The sequence below is a fragment of the Amia ocellicauda genome, chromosome 23, assembly GCF_036373705.1.
Source record: "Amia ocellicauda isolate fAmiCal2 chromosome 23, fAmiCal2.hap1, whole genome shotgun sequence".
NCBI classification, from domain to species: Eukaryota; Metazoa; Chordata; class Actinopteri; order Amiiformes; family Amiidae; genus Amia; species Amia ocellicauda.
In genome coordinates, this window is record NC_089872.1 from 7,883,397 (window position 1) to 7,902,701 (window position 19,305).

Sequence of the window (19,305 nt, forward strand, 5' to 3'; positions counted from 1 at the left end):
AGAAGACAAAAGGTGAAAGACAAAGCTCTATTGCACTGTTCACGAATTTAACGGTATTTCAATGTTTCACATACCGTTCTGCTTCTGTTATAAAGTGTTTTAGTCATTCCCGTGGATGTCTCACATTTCCTTTTCATTTTTTGGGGGTGGTGATTGTATGTTTTTACTTAAAATGTGTGGTTTCATGCAATCCTTAGAGTAGGGGGTTACTTAAATTGTTATGGTGATTTTAACTCAATCAACATTTGGAGTGGGCTGTGTGACATTGTTCTCTTGGCTACGTCACATGGTCCACATTCTTTATCGGCTTCCACTTTCTAATGGAAATGTTACTGTACTGTTTTTTCAACTCTCTTTTGGTCTTCCTATTGGGAAAACCAGCTTTTGCCACGGGAGTGTTACTCTAAATCAGCTTTGTCAGATTTCGGAGTTCATCTATGCCCCATTTTCCCCCCCAAGATTCAATATCTGAATTAATTTTAATAGTTAGAAAAAAAATAAAAAATACAAATTTTGTGTAACAAGACTTCTTAAGCATAGTGACCGGCAGCATCAAAGATATGGTGCAGGGTGTGGGTTATTTTAGATTACCCAAGGTGTGGCAATCTCTCATGATAACACATGCTTTTTTGTATTGACTTACTAAAACCTTATTAACTTTTGGCAAGTTAGCTGGTTTAACCTGAAGTGTAATTTCAACACATTGGAGTACTAACAGACAGTTTATTTATAATATTTATATTTGAACCAAAGGACAAAAGTTAAATTGACGAGAGGTTCACAGACAGTACAGTCACACAGATACAATAGAAGGGTCCAAGCATAAATTAAAGTCAGTATGCCCATATGGAATAAAGTGTGTTTACATGGCATGCATTTGGTTAGTTTTTTAAATAATATGGTAATCGTTTAAGCTGCCAAAAAACTGACTTTGATAATATTCCAATAAAATTCTATCATTAAAATGTTCATGCTCAAATGTTGATAAATAAATAAGAAGTTATCTACATATACATATATATAAAACAATCAACACAATAAGGATTAAAAATATGAACATGCATCTGTTTTCATAACTAGTTTAGTCTGTTGTATGTCTGATCATTTTTACTGCAGCACAGCCAGTGGGAGTTTGAACACAAAAGAAAAAGCCACATCAGTTAAACAAAATAATTTATTTCATAACATTTTATAAATAATTATTAATAAACAAAATTAGTTAGGTCTAAATCTGTATAATGAATAAATACTTCAATGGGAAAAAATAGCTTTAATATTTATGAATGTAAAATAGGCTTCACAGAAAGGTTTAGCAAAATTACATCAAAATGATCAGATCTTTATAGTTTCTTAGGTTTGCCTCTCTTTCCGTCTCTTGTATGTGTCAAAGAATCTGAGTACCATAGTTCATAAGAGGATTGAGTCAATATTTACTATATTTACACATGAATATTACTGGTACAGAACAGCTTATGGAAGAATTGTGCAATTGTGTTTCTTTGACACTAAACATGGGCAGAAATTTGGACTGTAATATTCTGGCCTTTAGAGTAAAAAAAGGCTTTTATTAATCATCGCCACTGTCCTTTTCTAATCGTTAATATGTCTCAGCCAGGTCAGGCAAATGTTTCTGTCTGAGGAAAAATGGATGTGGGACACTGTTCACATTGTCTTTGCTTTTCCCTCTTTTTAAAAGCATCCCTCATTTTTATTCTTTATTTTTAGAATACCACACTCCTGTCTTCAGACTCAACTCTATAAAGTGCAGAAAACGAGATCAAGAGATACCACGGGTGAAGGCCAACATGAACAAAGATCCTTGCAGAGATTTTGCAAACCAAAGCATTTTCTTTTTCAATTTGTTATGCCTAGGAATCTTTGTTGAGATTTGTTTTTTCTCATGCAAACACAGAAAACAAACAACACAACAAAAAAGAAAAACTGTCAGTTTGAGCCGTTAACCAAAATTAAGATGTTTTCTGCGGCTCATGAACAGGTGTGAAACAGAAACTGGAGAATTCAAAGTGCGGGCTGTGAATGTGGAGCTCCACAAACAACAACAACAACAAAAACAACAAAAAGGAACATGACTTTGGAGCTGTGCCATGTCAGCACAGGACAGGAAAGCAGCTACTGTTATTGAAGACTTGTTTTTATGTGCAGATGTTATTGTTTTCCTCTCAGATGGTTGTGTATGATAGGAGTTAACACTTTTCAATGTCAATAGTTACATCTGGGCTTCAAACTTGTGGAGTTTTTCACCTTCGTTACAATTCGTAATCCAACACCAATAATAATCGCTAACAATGTATTCCTTCAATCATGTCTTCAACTTCCTTAAGAATGTAGGATGTACCGTTTATCGAACCTACCTCTAAAAGTTACTCTCCCTAGTCTTAGGTTCGGAGTCACACTGGACTTCTGGCCAGGCGTCCTTCAGTATTATACACACCTGTGAAATGGCAGCTTCAATGTAGTAATGATTATGTTGTCGAATATTTCAACTTGGTGTGGAGGTTCGGCCAAAGGTTCTGACAGGCTTCTCAACATAATCTAATTAGTGAGACTGTACTTCAGAGTAGAAATTCAGCCCGGCCAAACATGTACTTGTGACCATGCAGGACAAAGACAGCTAATAGGGCTCACTTTGCCAGTTGGCACTAAACAAAAACACAAGGTTTTAATAATGAACACATGCTTTGTAAAACCAGTCAGAGGTATTGCTCTTGGCCTTTCAGCACAAGTGTTAAAGGGTGCAGGGTCAAAAGCCACTCCTATACAAACCTTCCTAGGGTCAAAAAACTTCTGTAAAAGTGATTTGAGTGTTGTATCGTACATTTAGCACCATCTTTCTGAAAACAAAGCCCCCGATTGCCCCACTTTATCAGTTACATTCTTGTACTTAACACATTTTTAAAAAATGGGATTAGATGAACTGTGGCCAATTCTGGGAAAGCAGAGTACTTTAACATTGACTAAAGGAAAACCTAATTTGTCCACAATCTTTTTTTTTTGGCTATTTACTTCCCCTTCAATCTCTCAATTCTTATAGGCCCTTTACAGCATGAATGCAACTGAAAAAGAACAACAAATGGAGTCTACAAAGCCCTCAGTTTAACTCCTTAAGACGCGCTTAAAGTGGTCACACTCGTTACAGAATCCTTGCTTCTCGTGGTTGGCGTAGTGATCACATCCTTGTGCCTGGCATCGTTGCTTGGGTGGCTCTTCGGGTGTTTGTCTCCCGTGTCTGTCCCTCAGGCCTCTGGTCCGGCACTCTGGGCATAACTGCTCCTGGACCGCTGTGAGATTGTTACAGCCACTGTGACTGCATTTCACATTGTTCTGCATCGGTCTGGGCTGCGTTGCTCTCTGCATGAGCGAGAGAAGATATACATACAAATATCAATATTAAAAACTTCACACTTATGAGGAATGCACTTTTTTCTTTTCATTGAAGTTGTGTGTTTAGAAGTTCATTTCTGATATGTAAATAAACATGGGGGGTGATTACATTAAATTTCCATACAATCTTTAATTCACACCTTGTCGACACCTGAAGTAATGTAATATTTGAAGTGTTCAGTGACAAACTGAAATCCTTCACACATTCAAACAAATATCACGTAAGTTTTTTTTATTTTTTTTTTCTACCAGCTTTTGTAATTGTGACATTTCCTTACTGGAATTCATGACTAAACCCCAAAAACGTATAACATTTGAAAAATACCAGATGATCCAAATACGATTAGCTGATAAAACATTTCAGAAATTAAACACAGTTGAGAAAACGGGGCCAGATTTTCTGTAAAGTGCATTTTAATGGTAAACTAGAGTGAAATGCGCCCCGTTTAGACACTGGGACAGTCCCTTCACTTGCAGCTCGCTGTTAAAAAACAAAACTCAGGACACATCAACATTTTACTTGCGTAGAAACTTAAAAGATGTCTTATTTTTTTGGGTCCTGCCAAGTTTTCCTTCTTTGGTGTTTGTTTCCTTGCAAATGCTGCAATTTACAACTCAAGAGAGTGAGATCGAGTTGAATGAGATAACCAGAACATCAACAGCTCCTGGGAGTTGGTTTAAAGCTAGAGACACTACTTTATCTCTGCTTATTTCTGCTAACAAGAATAATAATATGGTATGTACTCTGTCAGAATATCAGAGTAGTTCTTACATTAGGGAAGAGTAATTTAAATGTCCTATTAAGATAATTAGTAGAATTAGGGGCTGGGGCTGGGGCTCACCATGATTAGCCTCTTGCTCTGCTCACTCATGAAGCAATTCTCACAGTAGCCTTCGTACATGGAGTTGCCCGGCCTGGTGCAATTGTGTTGGAGGCAGATGGAGGAGTTCTGGTAGGCCAGGTCTTCCGAACAGGAGCGGCCCGGCGCCGGAGATCTCCTCTGCTGAGCCACCTCTGCTGGAAAAGACAGAAACACACCGCTGTCAAGTATGAAGCGCACTGGGTTTAAACTGTCGCAGAATGCAATGCACATCGTCAATGCCAACTCTCGCATGACCATGCCATTACAAAGAAATCAATAAATAGCTATTTCTTTCGGTTTCCCTGAGTCCTCCACTAAATTGTTCATAGTGTTGTATGTTCTGCTACAATGGAAAATTGTTTTTGCATTATGAGGTAAACAAAACCAAAGTATTTGTTTATTTGAAGCACAACATGAAGCACTAGTCTCCAGTCTACATTCTGTCTCAGGTCAAAATATCTCAGATCTGGTAAGACTATTACACTTACAGAGATCCCCTACACGTCTTATAAGTTCAGTAGAAAAATTGGAAATTTTACTACAGACATTAGGTAAGACCAATCCCATGGTTAAAGTCATCGCTAAAATAGACGCTATAACCCAGTTCCTTATTTCCTTCTCAGATTGAACAAGAATGTGACGTCTATAGTTTAATTCCGTCTCTTATGCAACCCTGTAACTTTTCCAGAGGTTTTTGGGCCCCGCCCTCTTAACAGGGACTGATTAGCTGAGGGTCACTCTCGGCCTCGGCTCCTTCACTTACCATGGTTCATGTCATATTCCTCAAAACACATGGTGCAGAACCCGAGTTTCGCTGCAGTTCCGTAGAACGTGCAGCCCTGTTTCTTGCACAGTTGACCTTCTCGGATCTCTGGCCCGGGACCCAACACGCCCGCATCCTCACAGCCAGAGGAGGAGCCAGAGAGCAAGGGCCACCCCCGTGGTGGTTGAGTGGGATCAACTCTGGACGTCGGGTGGCTGCCAGTCCTTTGCAGGCATGAGATGCACTGCCCGTTCATATTCCGAGAGGCCTCCCCTTGGCAGAGGCGACAGCGCAACACCTCTCGGCTTCCTTGGCCCTGAGAGTCCCGGGGGGGCGCTGGGGGGTTGCCGTTCCTGAGGTTGAAGCACTGTTTGCAAAGTCCGTTGTGCTCGACACTCAGGGTGAACAGGCAGTTGGGAGTCTTGCACTTCATGGCGTGCGTTTCGCTGTACAGGCTGAGGCTTGGGGCCGTGGGTGGGGCGGATCGCGGGCTGGGGGAGGCCGTCCAGACCCCGTTGTGGAGCTCCGCATGGCTGCCTTGGGGGCTCTGGCTCCGGGGTTTGGGTTCCGGCCTCCTGCTTGCCCCCCGCCGGTTCTCGAAGCACTCGTGGCAGTAGGGCTGCGTTTCCACGGAGACGTAAAAAGAGCACTTGTTGGTGGCGCACTTGATCTGGATGAGCGAGAGCTGGGACACAGAGAACTGCGTGGGGGCCCCGGGCTGGGCAAGCCTGGTGGTTTTCGCGTTCTCCTGCCAGCGCTTGTACTCGTGGTTGACCAACTGGAGATAGTCCTCCATCAGATTCATGTCTTCAGGCAGGTTCTCTTCATCCAGTCTACGGGCGCCAATGAGAAAGACACTGTGAGTCAAACAGAACTAAGGACATGCCTGAAGACACAAGCTGTCATCGATGTGAAATATACTATAGGGAGAAGTTTTGGGGTACTGCTGTGTTCTTCTTCTACATGCTTCAGTGATCAATGCTGGCCTCTCCCTGCCTTAAAAACAACACACCCCTCCTCACACAACAATATTTACCTGGCCGCAGTGACCATGTGTGTTGTGTCATTGCTGAAACCCTGAACAGGTATTTCCATTAACATCAAGTATTCCTTGATCAGCTTCTCGCATTCTGGACGCTCGTTGTCATGCAGGAAGTGGACCTTCAGCTTTTCCAGGACCCCTCTTCCTGGATACTCCAACGGGATGGCTCGGATCTCTGTAAAGAAATCGATGTTCGTGAATCTAACGTGAGCGGCGTAAATATCACGACCTGGTGTGGCTAGGACCTGAATAGGTGGAAGTGATATATGTAGACCACATACACACACAACACTTTCAAACAATACATCATGGTCATGGCTGAGATAATACATTAACCTGGGAAATACATCAGACAAATACACTTTTTGATCGCCCTTACAGAAATTTATGTTGTAATGATATTCTTGGTATGAGGAAGAAAATTCTTCCTTCCATAGTTACAGCTGTAATGTCACCAAACAGGACAAATATTTTCTGTGACATTTTACTTCTGAATATAATTGAATAACAATCTGTAGCAAAAACATAAGTTTTAAAAATAAAAATTTAATTTGTCAAGGCTGATATTTTCATACATATTGTTTTCTTCACAAATATATTTTAACAGTTCAGAGAAAATATCATTTGTAATAGGATTTCAAATACAAATGTGATCTGTGCACTTCTACAAACTCAATTATGTAAGTCTGGAATATAACCAAATGGATACTAAAATGGAAATTATTTTATTATAGTTTTTTTAATGATTAAACTTGATCTGGAGATGTAAAGATGGAAAAGAAACCTCATCTTTGTTTATTGGTAAAACTAAATCCAGCTACAAAATGTACAAGGGATTTAAAAAATGCCCACCTGGCCCACTGTCTTTAATGGTGATGAGGGGGGCAAAGTGCTGTGAGTCGTAGCCGAGCACTATGGGATATCTGTAGCACTTGGTCACCGGCCAGTGAAGAGGCAGATAAATGCCGCCAACGTTGAGGGGTGAAAAGGAGGAGCCAGACTCCATACTTCTCAACACCTGATCTGTGGAATAAATACAAACAAGAAACTTCAGATAGTACAATTCCTTGTTTTGGTTTCGTTACCAGACAAGTAATACATTTATATAGACATATAAAAACACAAGCTTCCACTCAGAGAGCTCTATGGCCCCCCAGGAGTCTGACATCCCTGATCTAACTGGACAGGAGCTTCAGCGCCACAAGGTCCGTATCTTACAAAGACATACATGAAGCTACAGGCATCTACTAGCACCGAATTTCAAAGACCTCCAGGCGCCTTGGCCTCCTTGAAATCTCACTGCCAAATGCAAAACAAAATGTATCCAAGAGTCATCTGTCAACAGCTTCCACACACCGACACAGTTATGACTGAGCAAGACATTCCTTCTCTGATCTGTGATTGTAATCACAGCAAACAGCAGTCCACACAGTCCATGTCCCTCAGCAAACAGCTGGCTCTCCACCAACAGGTGATGACTGGATGCTTGTGTCACCCTTCACTGTCCTGTTATCGGACTGGTCTCCCATAGAAGAGACCCTACACCTTTACAACAACCACATCCTGCTTCTCTCTGCCTTCTCTAAAACAACACGGTTACGGAACAGTTTAAAAACAGCTGTTGGACAGTGATTCACATAATCCCTTTTACCTTGCAAACTAAAAAAATATACATGATATAAATAGACTGAAACCACTTCAAATTCCTGTTCAGTACCTGCGATGATGATGATGGGTCTGCGAAGTATGTTGGCTAGAACAAATATATGAATATCCTCCAAAGAGTCGTACTGGAGGCCGCTGTGACTGTGCGACGGAGACGCCATTTCCACCACCTTGTCCCACTCCTCTTCCCAGTTCTGCCAATAAGAAGCGAGAAAGTCAGTGCCTTGGCCTTCCGAGGTTCAGCATGAGAACTGCCTGGTCACACATTTCTTGCACTACTTTTCTATTGAAATATATCACATGGTTTCAATAATAATAAAGTCTGAATACTACCTGAAGCTTTTTGTAAAAGTATATACATCAAATATTAGCAAAATAGTTCCGCAAACAAAGCATTTGTTAAAGGAGATCAAATGCACCAAGGATATTAAATAAATAAAATGTATCAAAATAAAGAAAAAGCACATTACATAGGTTTCATTCTTATACATCCAGATTACTACATTATATATTACAGAAACTAGACTCACCAAGGAGTTGTAGCGCAGCCCGGTCTCGGTGAACTCCTGGGACAGGATGAGCTCCATCTGGAATCGCACTTTAAAGTTACGAGTGTCTGTCTCCTTCAGTGCTCCATACAGCGCCTTGCGAAGAACGAGGTCCGTGTCCTCCACACCCCACATGAATTGTGAAGCCGCATGAAGCAAGCAGTTACCATCACCTACAAAACAGCAGAATGAGCTTAATTAATTATCTTTGTAATATAACATGGGTTTCCCTCATCTGACCGATTTCTAAGTGCTGTGGAGCAAAGGATTCAGTCTGTATGACTGCCTGGCGTTGGGCAGGTGAAGGTTCACAATAGTATTGTTAAAGAAATTATAGTAATTCAATTTCATCTTTTGTTTGGTGAATACTGTTTCAGCTTAGAGGAAACCGTACAGATTCATGTTGATGGACCTGACAATTTCACTGCTCCACAGAAAGACAACTGGAATCTGTTTTTTTTCTAGGATGTTCCAACAAACTCTGAAAAGAAGCCACAGATAAATAAGTATATTTTCATGAGCAATCAGAATTCAGAAAAATAAACCACCGAATAACATGGCTTCAAACGAAGGGGTGTGAATACTTTCAACTAATATATATCCAATGTCTTACAATGGATTTCTGCTACAGCAGTCATGATTTTTGTAGGAATTACAGGCCAAGTGATATGCAATCACAAGCTGCATAAACTCTGGTATTGTACAATAACAAGTTTAAGTAACTTTGAACCTTAATGATTGGCAAGATTACAGGTGGAATGTTATTTTTCACGTCGGGACATTCCGGTTGTTTCTGTCTCGGTTTCCATGTGAAAGAAAAAGGAAAATAATAAAACATACAAAGTCCAAATGCTGGTGTCACCGTTTTCATTTTCCTTTCAAAACAAAGCTGTAAAATGCCGTGCAATTACATTTCCAATCTTGTAACACAGTTTGGCCAGCCAGAAGAGAAGAATGACAAAAACAGCACCATATCCCCAAAATGAACACACAACACACACACACACACACACACACACACACACACATACACACAAGCCAACACAATGATACATAAGGAGAAAATACGAACAGGGGATTTCCACAGTGCTGTTGCAGCTGTCTGTTCTCAAGCCCCTTGAAACAGGAATTCAAGAAGGCCTTAGTAACAATTAAACATCTTGGAGCAAAACAAAGTGTTCGACTACGTCTGTTATTTGAGCACTGTGATCTCAACAGGGCTGCCTCTTTCAGATGTATTCTTAATTGTCTCAGTGTGGGAGGGGATGTTTGTAATTAATATGCAACATATCTAGACAGGAAAGAACTACAAAAATATACAAGCACAGTTACAGTCAAAATAATGAAAACACATGTAAAAATAGCCTTTAGGAGAAGACCAATTAAGAAGACATTGACCATCTGGTATATAACCTACGGGGTGTGACCCTGCCTTTCATTCCTCAGTGACCAATAACTCATCTGGCCCAAACCGGAACACAAGGAGCTGCTTCCTTATTGTGCAACGAGACGGGTGCAACGTGCTCTTGTGCAGCAGCGCTCGTCTGAAATACCCTGATCACATAAAAAAGAAAAGGAATTTCCCTGCATGTGGTTCTCTGACTAAGTGCTGGGTGGCAGTCAGAGTACTTTTTGTTTCCTTCACTTTGCTTTAGACACAACCATGAATTAGCACTGGACTTTCCAAGAGGGTGTGGCTTAGCCCTATTGGAATGCCTGTTCTTCATAAGTGAATTCGCAAGAGCCAATAGGGACTGGGAGTTTTACAGTTTTTATTTTTTTATTTTAAATAAGGGGAAGTTTCAGTTTTTACAGAACACCTACTACCTTCCTCATTCGATCCGCTCCCATGTCCAATGGAGCCACAGAACGGAGTTTCTAACTGATCACAGAGTCAAGACTGGGTGCACCTGTCAGCGACAGAGGCAGGTGTCAGAAAATTAGGAAACCCCCCCTAACATTTAGTGTGGTGAGCTGAGACTAGTCCAGACAGAGCCCCCCGCATGTGCTCAAAGGGAGACCAGAAAGAGAGAAAATAAAATTAAAAAAAAATACCACTGCAAGTCATAAAGAAATTGTCCCTGACATCAGACTCTCAAATGAAAAATAAGAATGTCAAAGTGAGGAAACAGAAATCAAAATAACATCGTGTGTGTATATTTTCAACAAATTAGTATAAGTTGCCTTGCCCTAATTTCTTATACTGTCTTTTTTTTGTTCTTACAATTACAAAATGTTGCCCACAATACTAATTTAGTGACTGCTGCACTTCATAATTAAATTACTAAAAATAGTATACCCATTTGGTTACGTGCCAAGCCCCCCCCCACCACACACATACACACCAAAAACACAAAATAAGAAAAGCAGCAGAAGACAAAATACCCAGGTGTTTTACAGTGTGTGGAGTTTTGGCAGAACCGAATCACATAATAAATCGAGTCAAAGCAAAACAACACTGTTAAAAACAAGACCGTAGTTGGAAATGACACATTTTCCCCATCTATTCAGATTTGCTTTTGGTTCAATATATATTATATTTGGGATTCATCCATAGGCAAATAAACCATCAACATCTCTGAAATTCAGCTTCCCACATTTAGCAGGTATGGAATTATTGCAAGGGTCAACAAATACACTGAATCACAAGCAATTGCTTATTGAAAGTTGCTTAAAAGGTGTGATCATTTGTAGAAAATGTATTTAAAAAACTGAAATAGCTTGGTTAGATAAGTGTCCACACCCCCCCGTAATAGAAATCCAAAATTAGCTCAGTTGTCATCAATCACCTTCAAATTCAGACTCAACCATGAGCACCAAGGAGATTTTTCAAAGGAATTCCAAGGCAAAGCTGTTGAAAGTCACAGATCAGGGGATGGGTATAAAAATAAAAAAAAATCAAGGCCATGAATATCCTTTGGAGCACGGTCATGATGATTTTTAAGAAATGGAAGGTGTATGGCACCACCAAGACCCTGCCTAGATCAGGCTGCCCCCCAAAACTGGATGACCGAGCAAGAAGGAGACTGATCAGAAGGTCTACCCTAGAGGCCACTGGCCCTAAACGAGAAAACATTATGTTTGGCAAAAACCCAACACAGCACATCACCTGCAGCATCCCTACTATGATGCATGATGGTGGCAGCGTCATGTTATAGGGATGTTTCTCATTGGTGGGGAACTTGTTAGGAAAGGAGAAGGGAAAAAAGACAAATGTCCTTGAGTGGCCCAATCAGAGCTTAATCCAATGGAAAATTAGTGCATTGAAGATTGCTGTCCATCAACACTCCCCAAAGCACTTGACAGAGCTTGAACAGTTTTGTAAAGAAGAAATCGACACATATTGCCAAATCTAGTTGGTAGAGACCTATCCCAACAGACTCACAGTATTTAATCACTGCCAAAGGTGTTCCCACCAAGTATTAACTCAGGTGGAGACTTAGCCAATTAAGATATTTCAGTTTTGCATTTTCAATATATTTTTCCCCCACGATAAAAACTTTTTTCCTCTTAACAAGTGTGCAGTATGGTGTGTAGATCAGTGGGAAAAAATCCTCTTTAAATCCATGAAACTCTGAGGAACTGACAAAAATGTTCAAGGGGATGTAGACTTTCTGTAGACATGCACACACACACACATATACATATGTATAAAAAACAGATTAGGCCACCACATTTTCCAAAATCAATGCAGTGAACCACATTGGCGTTACCATCTTCTGTGTGATTCCACAAGAACTACCATTCAACAACGGACAGGCCAGATCCTTTCACCACTACTATAAAAGGTGACCGCATGATGAACTGTGTTGATATACACCAAGCCAAAAACAACAAAGAAAAACCACACACACAAACTGAAACTCCAATAACCCTAGTGTGTCAGGAATGGTTTAGGTGCTATCTGGCTGGTACTCATTTTCCTATACTGGCATATACAGTCATCTGATGATGTTTCTTCCCCTTAGTCATGGTGCTATTGTCCAGCAACAGGAATTTACTCCACTCAGTGTTGTAAATGTATGTCACTTAAATATACAGCTCCATCTATGACATGTGCACTGTGAACTCAGACAGGAAATTCCCAGCGCAATAGGAAGCAACACTGGGTAGGATACGTTGTCTATTTAAAAAAAAAAAAAAAGGTGTAACCTGATAAGGACTCTAATAAGCTTGGTGCTTCAGCCTCCTATCAAATTTAGTCACAAAGACATTCACTTCATTTTACATTTGAGGTCACCTGGCTGTAGTCCAGACAAAGTCATCAAGTCCAGCAACTCGGAAGTTCGCTTTGAGACAATGTACATTTCCCAGGCAGATGGGAAATACAATGACGTGACTGGGTTTTCCATCAAAATCAGGATGAAATGTTTTGATGACACATTTGCTTCAGCACTGCAGCCCGTTGACGTCAAGGTGGTATACAACTGACTCAGCCCTGCCCCTGCCGGACCCTTTTTGAGTCACACTGCAAGTACATTAGACTTCCATCTTGTCAAATCACAACGCTATACTGAATGTATATCAATGTGAAATACAAAACTGCACCATAGTCTGAAAATAGCCCACATGAGTGGGATTCACTACTTTGTCTCACCAGTCAATATTTGCTTTTGAAATTTGACTTCATGCAGAGAAGGTGACAAGGCTGTGGTTCCATGTATTCCTTAACTCCTGCCACTCAGACCTAAACCAGGTTGAGAACCAGACTGTGTTAGTTTGATGATATGGTGAAGAACCTTCAAGCCAATACCACATAAAAGCATGTCTTCTTATGTCCTGTTGTTTTGTTCACACAAGTGCTCATGGGAAAAGAACCTAAAAAACAAAAACATAAAAACTCAGAAGAACCTGTCGATGGCGGATCTCTTACCGTTCGTCCTGAGTGGCACTAGCCTTTTCACCTCCCGGCACCAGTTCAGTTTCTTCTCCTGCTCAAGCGAAGTCTGCATCCCCCGATCCAAGATGGCGGCCTGGATCACTTCTCGGAACTCCAGAGGGAACTGGCTCATCCGGAACATCTCCAGCGTGTAGCGGTGCATGATCTTCAGGTGGTGGATGAGACGCCGGGCAGGGTTCGGCTTGGCAAGATCGTTGGGCACCCTCTCGCGGATCTTGACAGCTTTCAGGAGGTTACTGACAAACAGCAACTTGGGCAGAATGTTCTGGTCTTGGGACATTTTGATTTCTCAATAAATAAATAAAATAAAGCTGTAAAAAAGAAAAAAAAAGAAGTATGAATATAATTATCTGTGGAAAGATCACTGGGCTATGACAAGACATTGGATAGCTAAACCTCAGAAAGCACTCTACACTGTGTGCCATTTCAATACAATTTGCTGGAGAAAAAAAAAAATTAATTATCTTAAACAAAACCAAACAAAAATCAAGGAAATTAGTCTTCAGCAAAACTTATTTCACAGTGTACATACACAATCATCACCATCAGTCAATCAAACTCAAAAGCTGAAGCTAAAGAACCAGCTCCCAATCATCCTGTTGGCCTCTGCCCTCAATAACAAGATGGAAAAACAGTGACAGGGTGATGTATTTATGTATATAGATATATTATGAAGGGCCGTAAATCTTTAATCAAAGAAGGGAGAATATTGTAGGTCTAAACGTAGAGATCACAGGAACGACGCGTAATGTATTTTCCTCCAGTTACGTATATTATTTGTAGTTGCAACTGATTATGTCGTTAGTTACACAACCGATTCGTTGCAATCAAATGTCAATGAATTCTGCTTTGACACACAATGCAGTCACGTCCCTGTGCTTCTTCAGTTTCCTTTGTAATTGTCATAGGCGTAAATCAACAGAAAAACAACGGTTACGTGCGTTTACAATCTATTCATTGTCTATTGCTTGCTTGCATATATAAATAGACAAAAACGGAAGTACTCTTAACACAGCATAAAAATACAATACACGACCTAAAATGTCATATTACCAAAGGTATTAATATTGCGCCGGCTGGATTTAAACCAGATATAGTGCACCCGTTTTCACATCCAGCAGAAAAATATAATATATAATTGATTTAGACGTAATTACACTGCCAGCAGGCCCTTAGTAATATAAAAATAATAACAGCTACATTGAAACAGCTTTCGATTATCACATTCATTGCGATAAACAGCTTGTAGCAGTAAAAATGCACTACAAACATAATAATATCGGGGTTATGATACAAGAGTGCAATTGTGCAAATGAAGCAGGTCCTCTCTCGCCTCGGACAGCTGTGCTCCTAACTCCTCATAACGATGGCATTTAAACCTGCTGAACATACATTATACTGTCACAAAACAACCGCCATACAATCCAGTGGATACAGCGCACAGTCTTACCTTTACAAAGTATCTAGAAGCACACAGATCCTCCCAGTGCGGACCAATGGTTCCTCGCAAACGACCGACTATATCCCGGCTCTGGTCTGCAAAACCCAAGCAGTCCAAACCGCCATTAACCCTGCCGATCCTGGCTTAGTGTTCACTGTGGGCTCACTCACGGTCAAGCAGCTAATACAATGAACCTTCATATGATCACATTCAGAGAATACACTAAAACCTCTTTCTTTTTTTCTGGACGGAAAAGCCCGAAGTGGGGATTTCCAGTAAGAGGGACTTTCCACACAGTTTGCGTCACTTCCCTGGGTGAACACCAGGGGGCGACATGACCGTCACTGTGCGTCGCGTTTCATAACGGAGTCATTTCTCCAGAGCCTTACGTCATTAGAAAACTGGCCTCTTCAAACTAGACCTTACGCTTATTTACTTTAAAATGGATAAATTACATAAACGTCACTAGTTTAATACAATTAGAATTAATATACAGATAAGCATGCATACGAAACTCAAATCTGATACAATGCCACACAAAATCAACAAACCCACTTCTTTTGTAAATAGTTGCTATTACATAAGATTGACTTATTTCAGTCCATATCTAAATATTTAAAACAAGATCCTTGTAGTTTAAAACAGTGACCCAAAGGCCTATGAATCTTCAGATCAAGCAAACTGAATTTCATTTTCTTATATCATTACCAAAACATAAAGCTGTATTGTGTTGGGTTTGAATTCGTTTTTCATATAAATGAATAGAAATAGAAAACAATGAATTGACAAACAAGAGAACAAATAACCTCAACAGGTTTTAAAGAATAAGAACTATATTCTTCTACTACTACTACTACTACTACTACTACTACTACTACTACTACTAATAATAATAATAATAATAATAAAAATTATTCATTATTATTCATTATAATTATTATCATTAAACAGTAATTGTATACATTGCAATGTGCTAGTTAGGTTAAAAGTTAAAGAGCAATACATGTAAAGATACATCATCAGTGCCAGCTCTTAGTGTTTCTGTCTAGAAGAGCATCCAATAAAGTTTACCTCTCCAAGGACTGCTGTCACTCCATTTCCTCTGCAGCAGCAGCAGTGAATCGTGGAGGAGGCTTTATGTGCAATCTCGCCCCTTGGTAAATACCTTTGAGTAAAAAATCCCAGCACTTATCTCTCTGCATAATGCATCTCCCATTTATTTGATCGTTCGGGAGAGTGGGAATTTTATGTCTACCTGTGCTCGCCTAGGGTGAGCGTCTCTTTCTGGTGTACTTTCAGAAGCGGAGTTGTGCAAAAACTACTTCAGGGTATATCCTCTCAATGGGAAGTCCCAGAATACAACAGTAAAGCACAGAAATTACTTTGTGTATTCAGGGGGTTTCAGACCGGCGCTTTCTGGCATGAAGTTTGGCCCCACACTCCTTAGCTCAAGTGTCCATTTATTGATGGCACCTGATCTACAAGGTATGAATCATTATAGATAGCCTGTGATTATGCTTGGAAGCTCATTTAAAGAAAGAAGGATTGGAAATATTCTTGATTTGATTTATTTCATCCTGATTTTTAACCTCTAGTATCCAATACAGCACATGTACAACAAAATTCATGGGGGTAGTGGAAAAATTCTAGTTCTGCAATCCTTTATCACTGAGGGTTTGTAATGACAACCAGAGGAAAGTATGAACAGGATTGTGTGATCGCCACAGTGAAAGATAACAGTAGGCAGGAGGGGGGGCATGGGTAAAGTCACCCTTTTGAAGAGACACCATTCAGGGGTCATGAATAAAGTTATTTCTGGAATGAAAGTAACAGTGTTTCAACTGGACAATCTCTCACAAATTGCTTACTACGCTTACAAGGTTTTGTTATCAGCCACCCGTCAGGAATGAGCAATGAAAATAAACAAACTGTGAACTGCGGACGCGACTCATGGGCTGCTGTTTTCAGAACCCTAGTATTTGTTCTTTTCAGACTCTCTAGTATGAGTAATTGGTTAAGTGTCAGAAAGCAAGGGTGGAGTAAAAACAGGAAAGTACTGATAACTAGGAGGACTAGAGGTTGGATTTGAGGCCCCTTATCTATGCAGAATAATGGTTACTGAAACTCCAGCGCTACACATGGGCAAGCGAAGAGAATAGAAATCAAATTGTGATTCTCGAATTATGAATGTCTGTTTAAGGCAGGTCTTTTTCTTTACTGCCCCGTCACTGTAAGAGATTTCAGTAAGGCCAGCAAAGGGCCATTCCAGACCTCAGACGCCACACTGGTTTCTGTCATTGATTTTCAAATCTCACGTGCACTATCAGTTTCTCACTTAAAGTCACTTTTTGATTACGAGGCTGCAATTGGTGTTTTCACCTGTCGTAAGGTGGAAAAGGTGGCATTACTTGTCTGCAAGATGCTGCAAAAACAAGGAGGGACTGTGGTTAGAAGTGAGGTTACACATCTAAGCTTTTTGCCGATTTGAGCTTTCTTGTCATGCTGCTTTTAGATCTGTATTGTTTCCTCTCCACTTTCAAATGAGATACAACCAGCCTCTCACAGGAAATGTGCTGGAGAAAAAGGTATTAGTTAACGTCATTTTTTTCTTATATTCAAACGTTTATTCCTTTAACATTTTCAAAATATTAACTTAAAAAAAAACACATTCATAGTAAAACAAAATAGTATGTATGTTTTATTTATTATAGTGACAGATTTTAGCAACATAAAAACCAATCAATCAGACATTTGCTATGCAACACCTGCTGAGGTTTATGTAAATTGAGCTAGTTTGTTTCAGATTATTGCATTGAAATGTATCTATAAATCAAACTCAAATCAGTATGATAATTCCCCCATACCTAGCAGAAGATGAAACCCTAATCAGATTTTAATTATTAATTCCAAAAACGTTTTTCTTTCTATTTATTTTTTCCCAGATGGCCCATGTACAGTTAACCTTTTGTTTTGTGGCCGACTTCCTTTGTACGTTCGCTAGCAGTGTCAAGAAATTCCACTATCAACTACGCTTCCTCTGGTGAAGATTAAATCTATGGTCTCATAAAAGCACAGTTTTAAGCCTCACTTTTTTTACATTATCTTAATGATTCATTCAAATTCAGTTAGATTTGTTCAAGAAGTCCTAGTTAAGGTTATAGTTCTAGGAGCCAGTGCTGCAGTGCTTCAGACCAATAGGTCAGTGTCCACAAGTAGACCAAATGGTTTGGGACACCTATTCTTCTGCTTTTGTTAAAGTGACACAAGACCATCAAGTTTGGGTGTACTAGAATTTCAGGTCTGAGATAACTGTGCATTAGTTCTGTATTATTGACCTTAATCCACCCACCCCCGCCTTCTTTTAAGGAAACGTATTGTCTGAACTTCATGGAACATTTGATACAGAAATGACAGTCACCAGTTTGTTGAACTTCAGTTTTGTCACCCCATGGATTTATTTTTTTCCCTTTACTCATTATATTCTTTTGTTTTTTCAAGGACATTGTCAGCTATTGCTTGGATTTCCTCTGTGGTTGAGTTCCCCGTGCTGGGCCTTTGGGATATCTTAGGCAATTGTCTAACTGTGGACCCAAACACACCTGCAGCAGAAAATTAGAGAAGGTCTTCAGCAAAGCCAAACATTATGTGTTGACAGTGTAAAGGTCAGTACGAAACCACTCTGTAATAGTGAAACTCATTGGACTTTCTGCACCAGGATTGTGTCTGACATCAAGCCACTATAGATCTAATTGTCTTTCTTATAGAAAGCTAAACAGAATTATATACATGAACAGCAAATAGTGACACATGTAATTGTCATGATACATAAGCTTACAGCTTGCTGTGGAAGAAGGCAGTTGCCACTGTTTGAATTCTACCAGTTGTAGATGAGGAAGGTGAGGGCAATAGGTAAGAAAGAGTTTTTCATCCAGCCATGGATAACAAGAAGTGAAAATCTGGAGAGAATGAATCAGCAATTTGTGGCATAGCCTCAGTAGAGAAGCTTCCTTTAATTCTCTTTTCAAGTAAATAGTAAGTTTCAGATCTCCAAAAAACAAGCCCCAAAACCTCAGTCATGGAACCATCCATTTAGCCATGTTTTCTTTAACAAACACGCCAGGGCTGTAGAATATGATTGATCACAAGCGTGGTCACAAGGGAAGTCACAGTAGCCAACAAGCCAACACCATTTGCTACCCCCTTGTAGCTATGGACAAACACTGCCAGTGTGACCAAGCGTTTAGTGTTGGCAACGCCCAAATAAAAGCACCTTGGCTTACCAATGCTGCCAAAGAGATTTAATGTAACAGGACAGGGCTATAGAGTATCTTGCTGTAAGGAATACTGAGACAGTGAGCTCGGCAGGTTCAATATAGAGCTTTTAAGAAACACGTCCTGGATTTGTTTACTCACTGCTAAAATGTTGATTAACCCTAAAGCTTTAGACAGTTAGCGGAAGCCTTATAAAATCTTGTTCAGTTAGTACAGATAGACTTCTTAGTATAGATGGAACAAGTGACCAAAACTAAAAAGTGATATATAATGTCGCAGTAAAGGTAAAGACAAGCACAGTCTTTAGGTTGGATCTACATACTATGTGCTATGTGAACAAATCAGACTTTACAGAGACATTAAGACGCATAATGAAGAAAATGGATCCTTGCCAATCAACAGGGCTATC

The 19,305-nt window shown here is 40.0% G+C and overlaps 1 protein-coding gene across 2 annotated transcripts; it reads right to left on the reverse strand.

The window, feature by feature from the left end:
• Window positions 1-1,160: 1,160 nt before the first annotated feature.
• tnfaip3 (tumor necrosis factor, alpha-induced protein 3) lies at window positions 1,161-14,926 on the reverse strand. Of its 2 annotated transcripts, none has more exons than XM_066696806.1 (9): window positions 14,634-14,926; window positions 13,157-13,494; window positions 8,266-8,456; window positions 7,788-7,929; window positions 6,923-7,093; window positions 6,065-6,245; window positions 5,029-5,861; window positions 4,245-4,417; window positions 1,161-3,369 (listed from the first exon to the last, which is right to left on the reverse strand). In XM_066696806.1, exons 2-9 carry the CDS (start codon window positions 13,461-13,463, stop codon window positions 3,115-3,117), a joined length of 2,253 nt encoding a protein of 750 aa, XP_066552903.1. In that variant the 5' UTR covers window positions 13,464-13,494; window positions 14,634-14,926; the 3' UTR covers window positions 1,161-3,114. The 2 variants fall into 2 exon arrangements, with proteins under 2 accessions (XP_066552903.1, XP_066552902.1); XM_066696805.1 differs by having other exon boundaries at window positions 4,245-4,420.
• Between the last annotated feature and the right edge of the window lie 4,379 nt (window positions 14,927-19,305).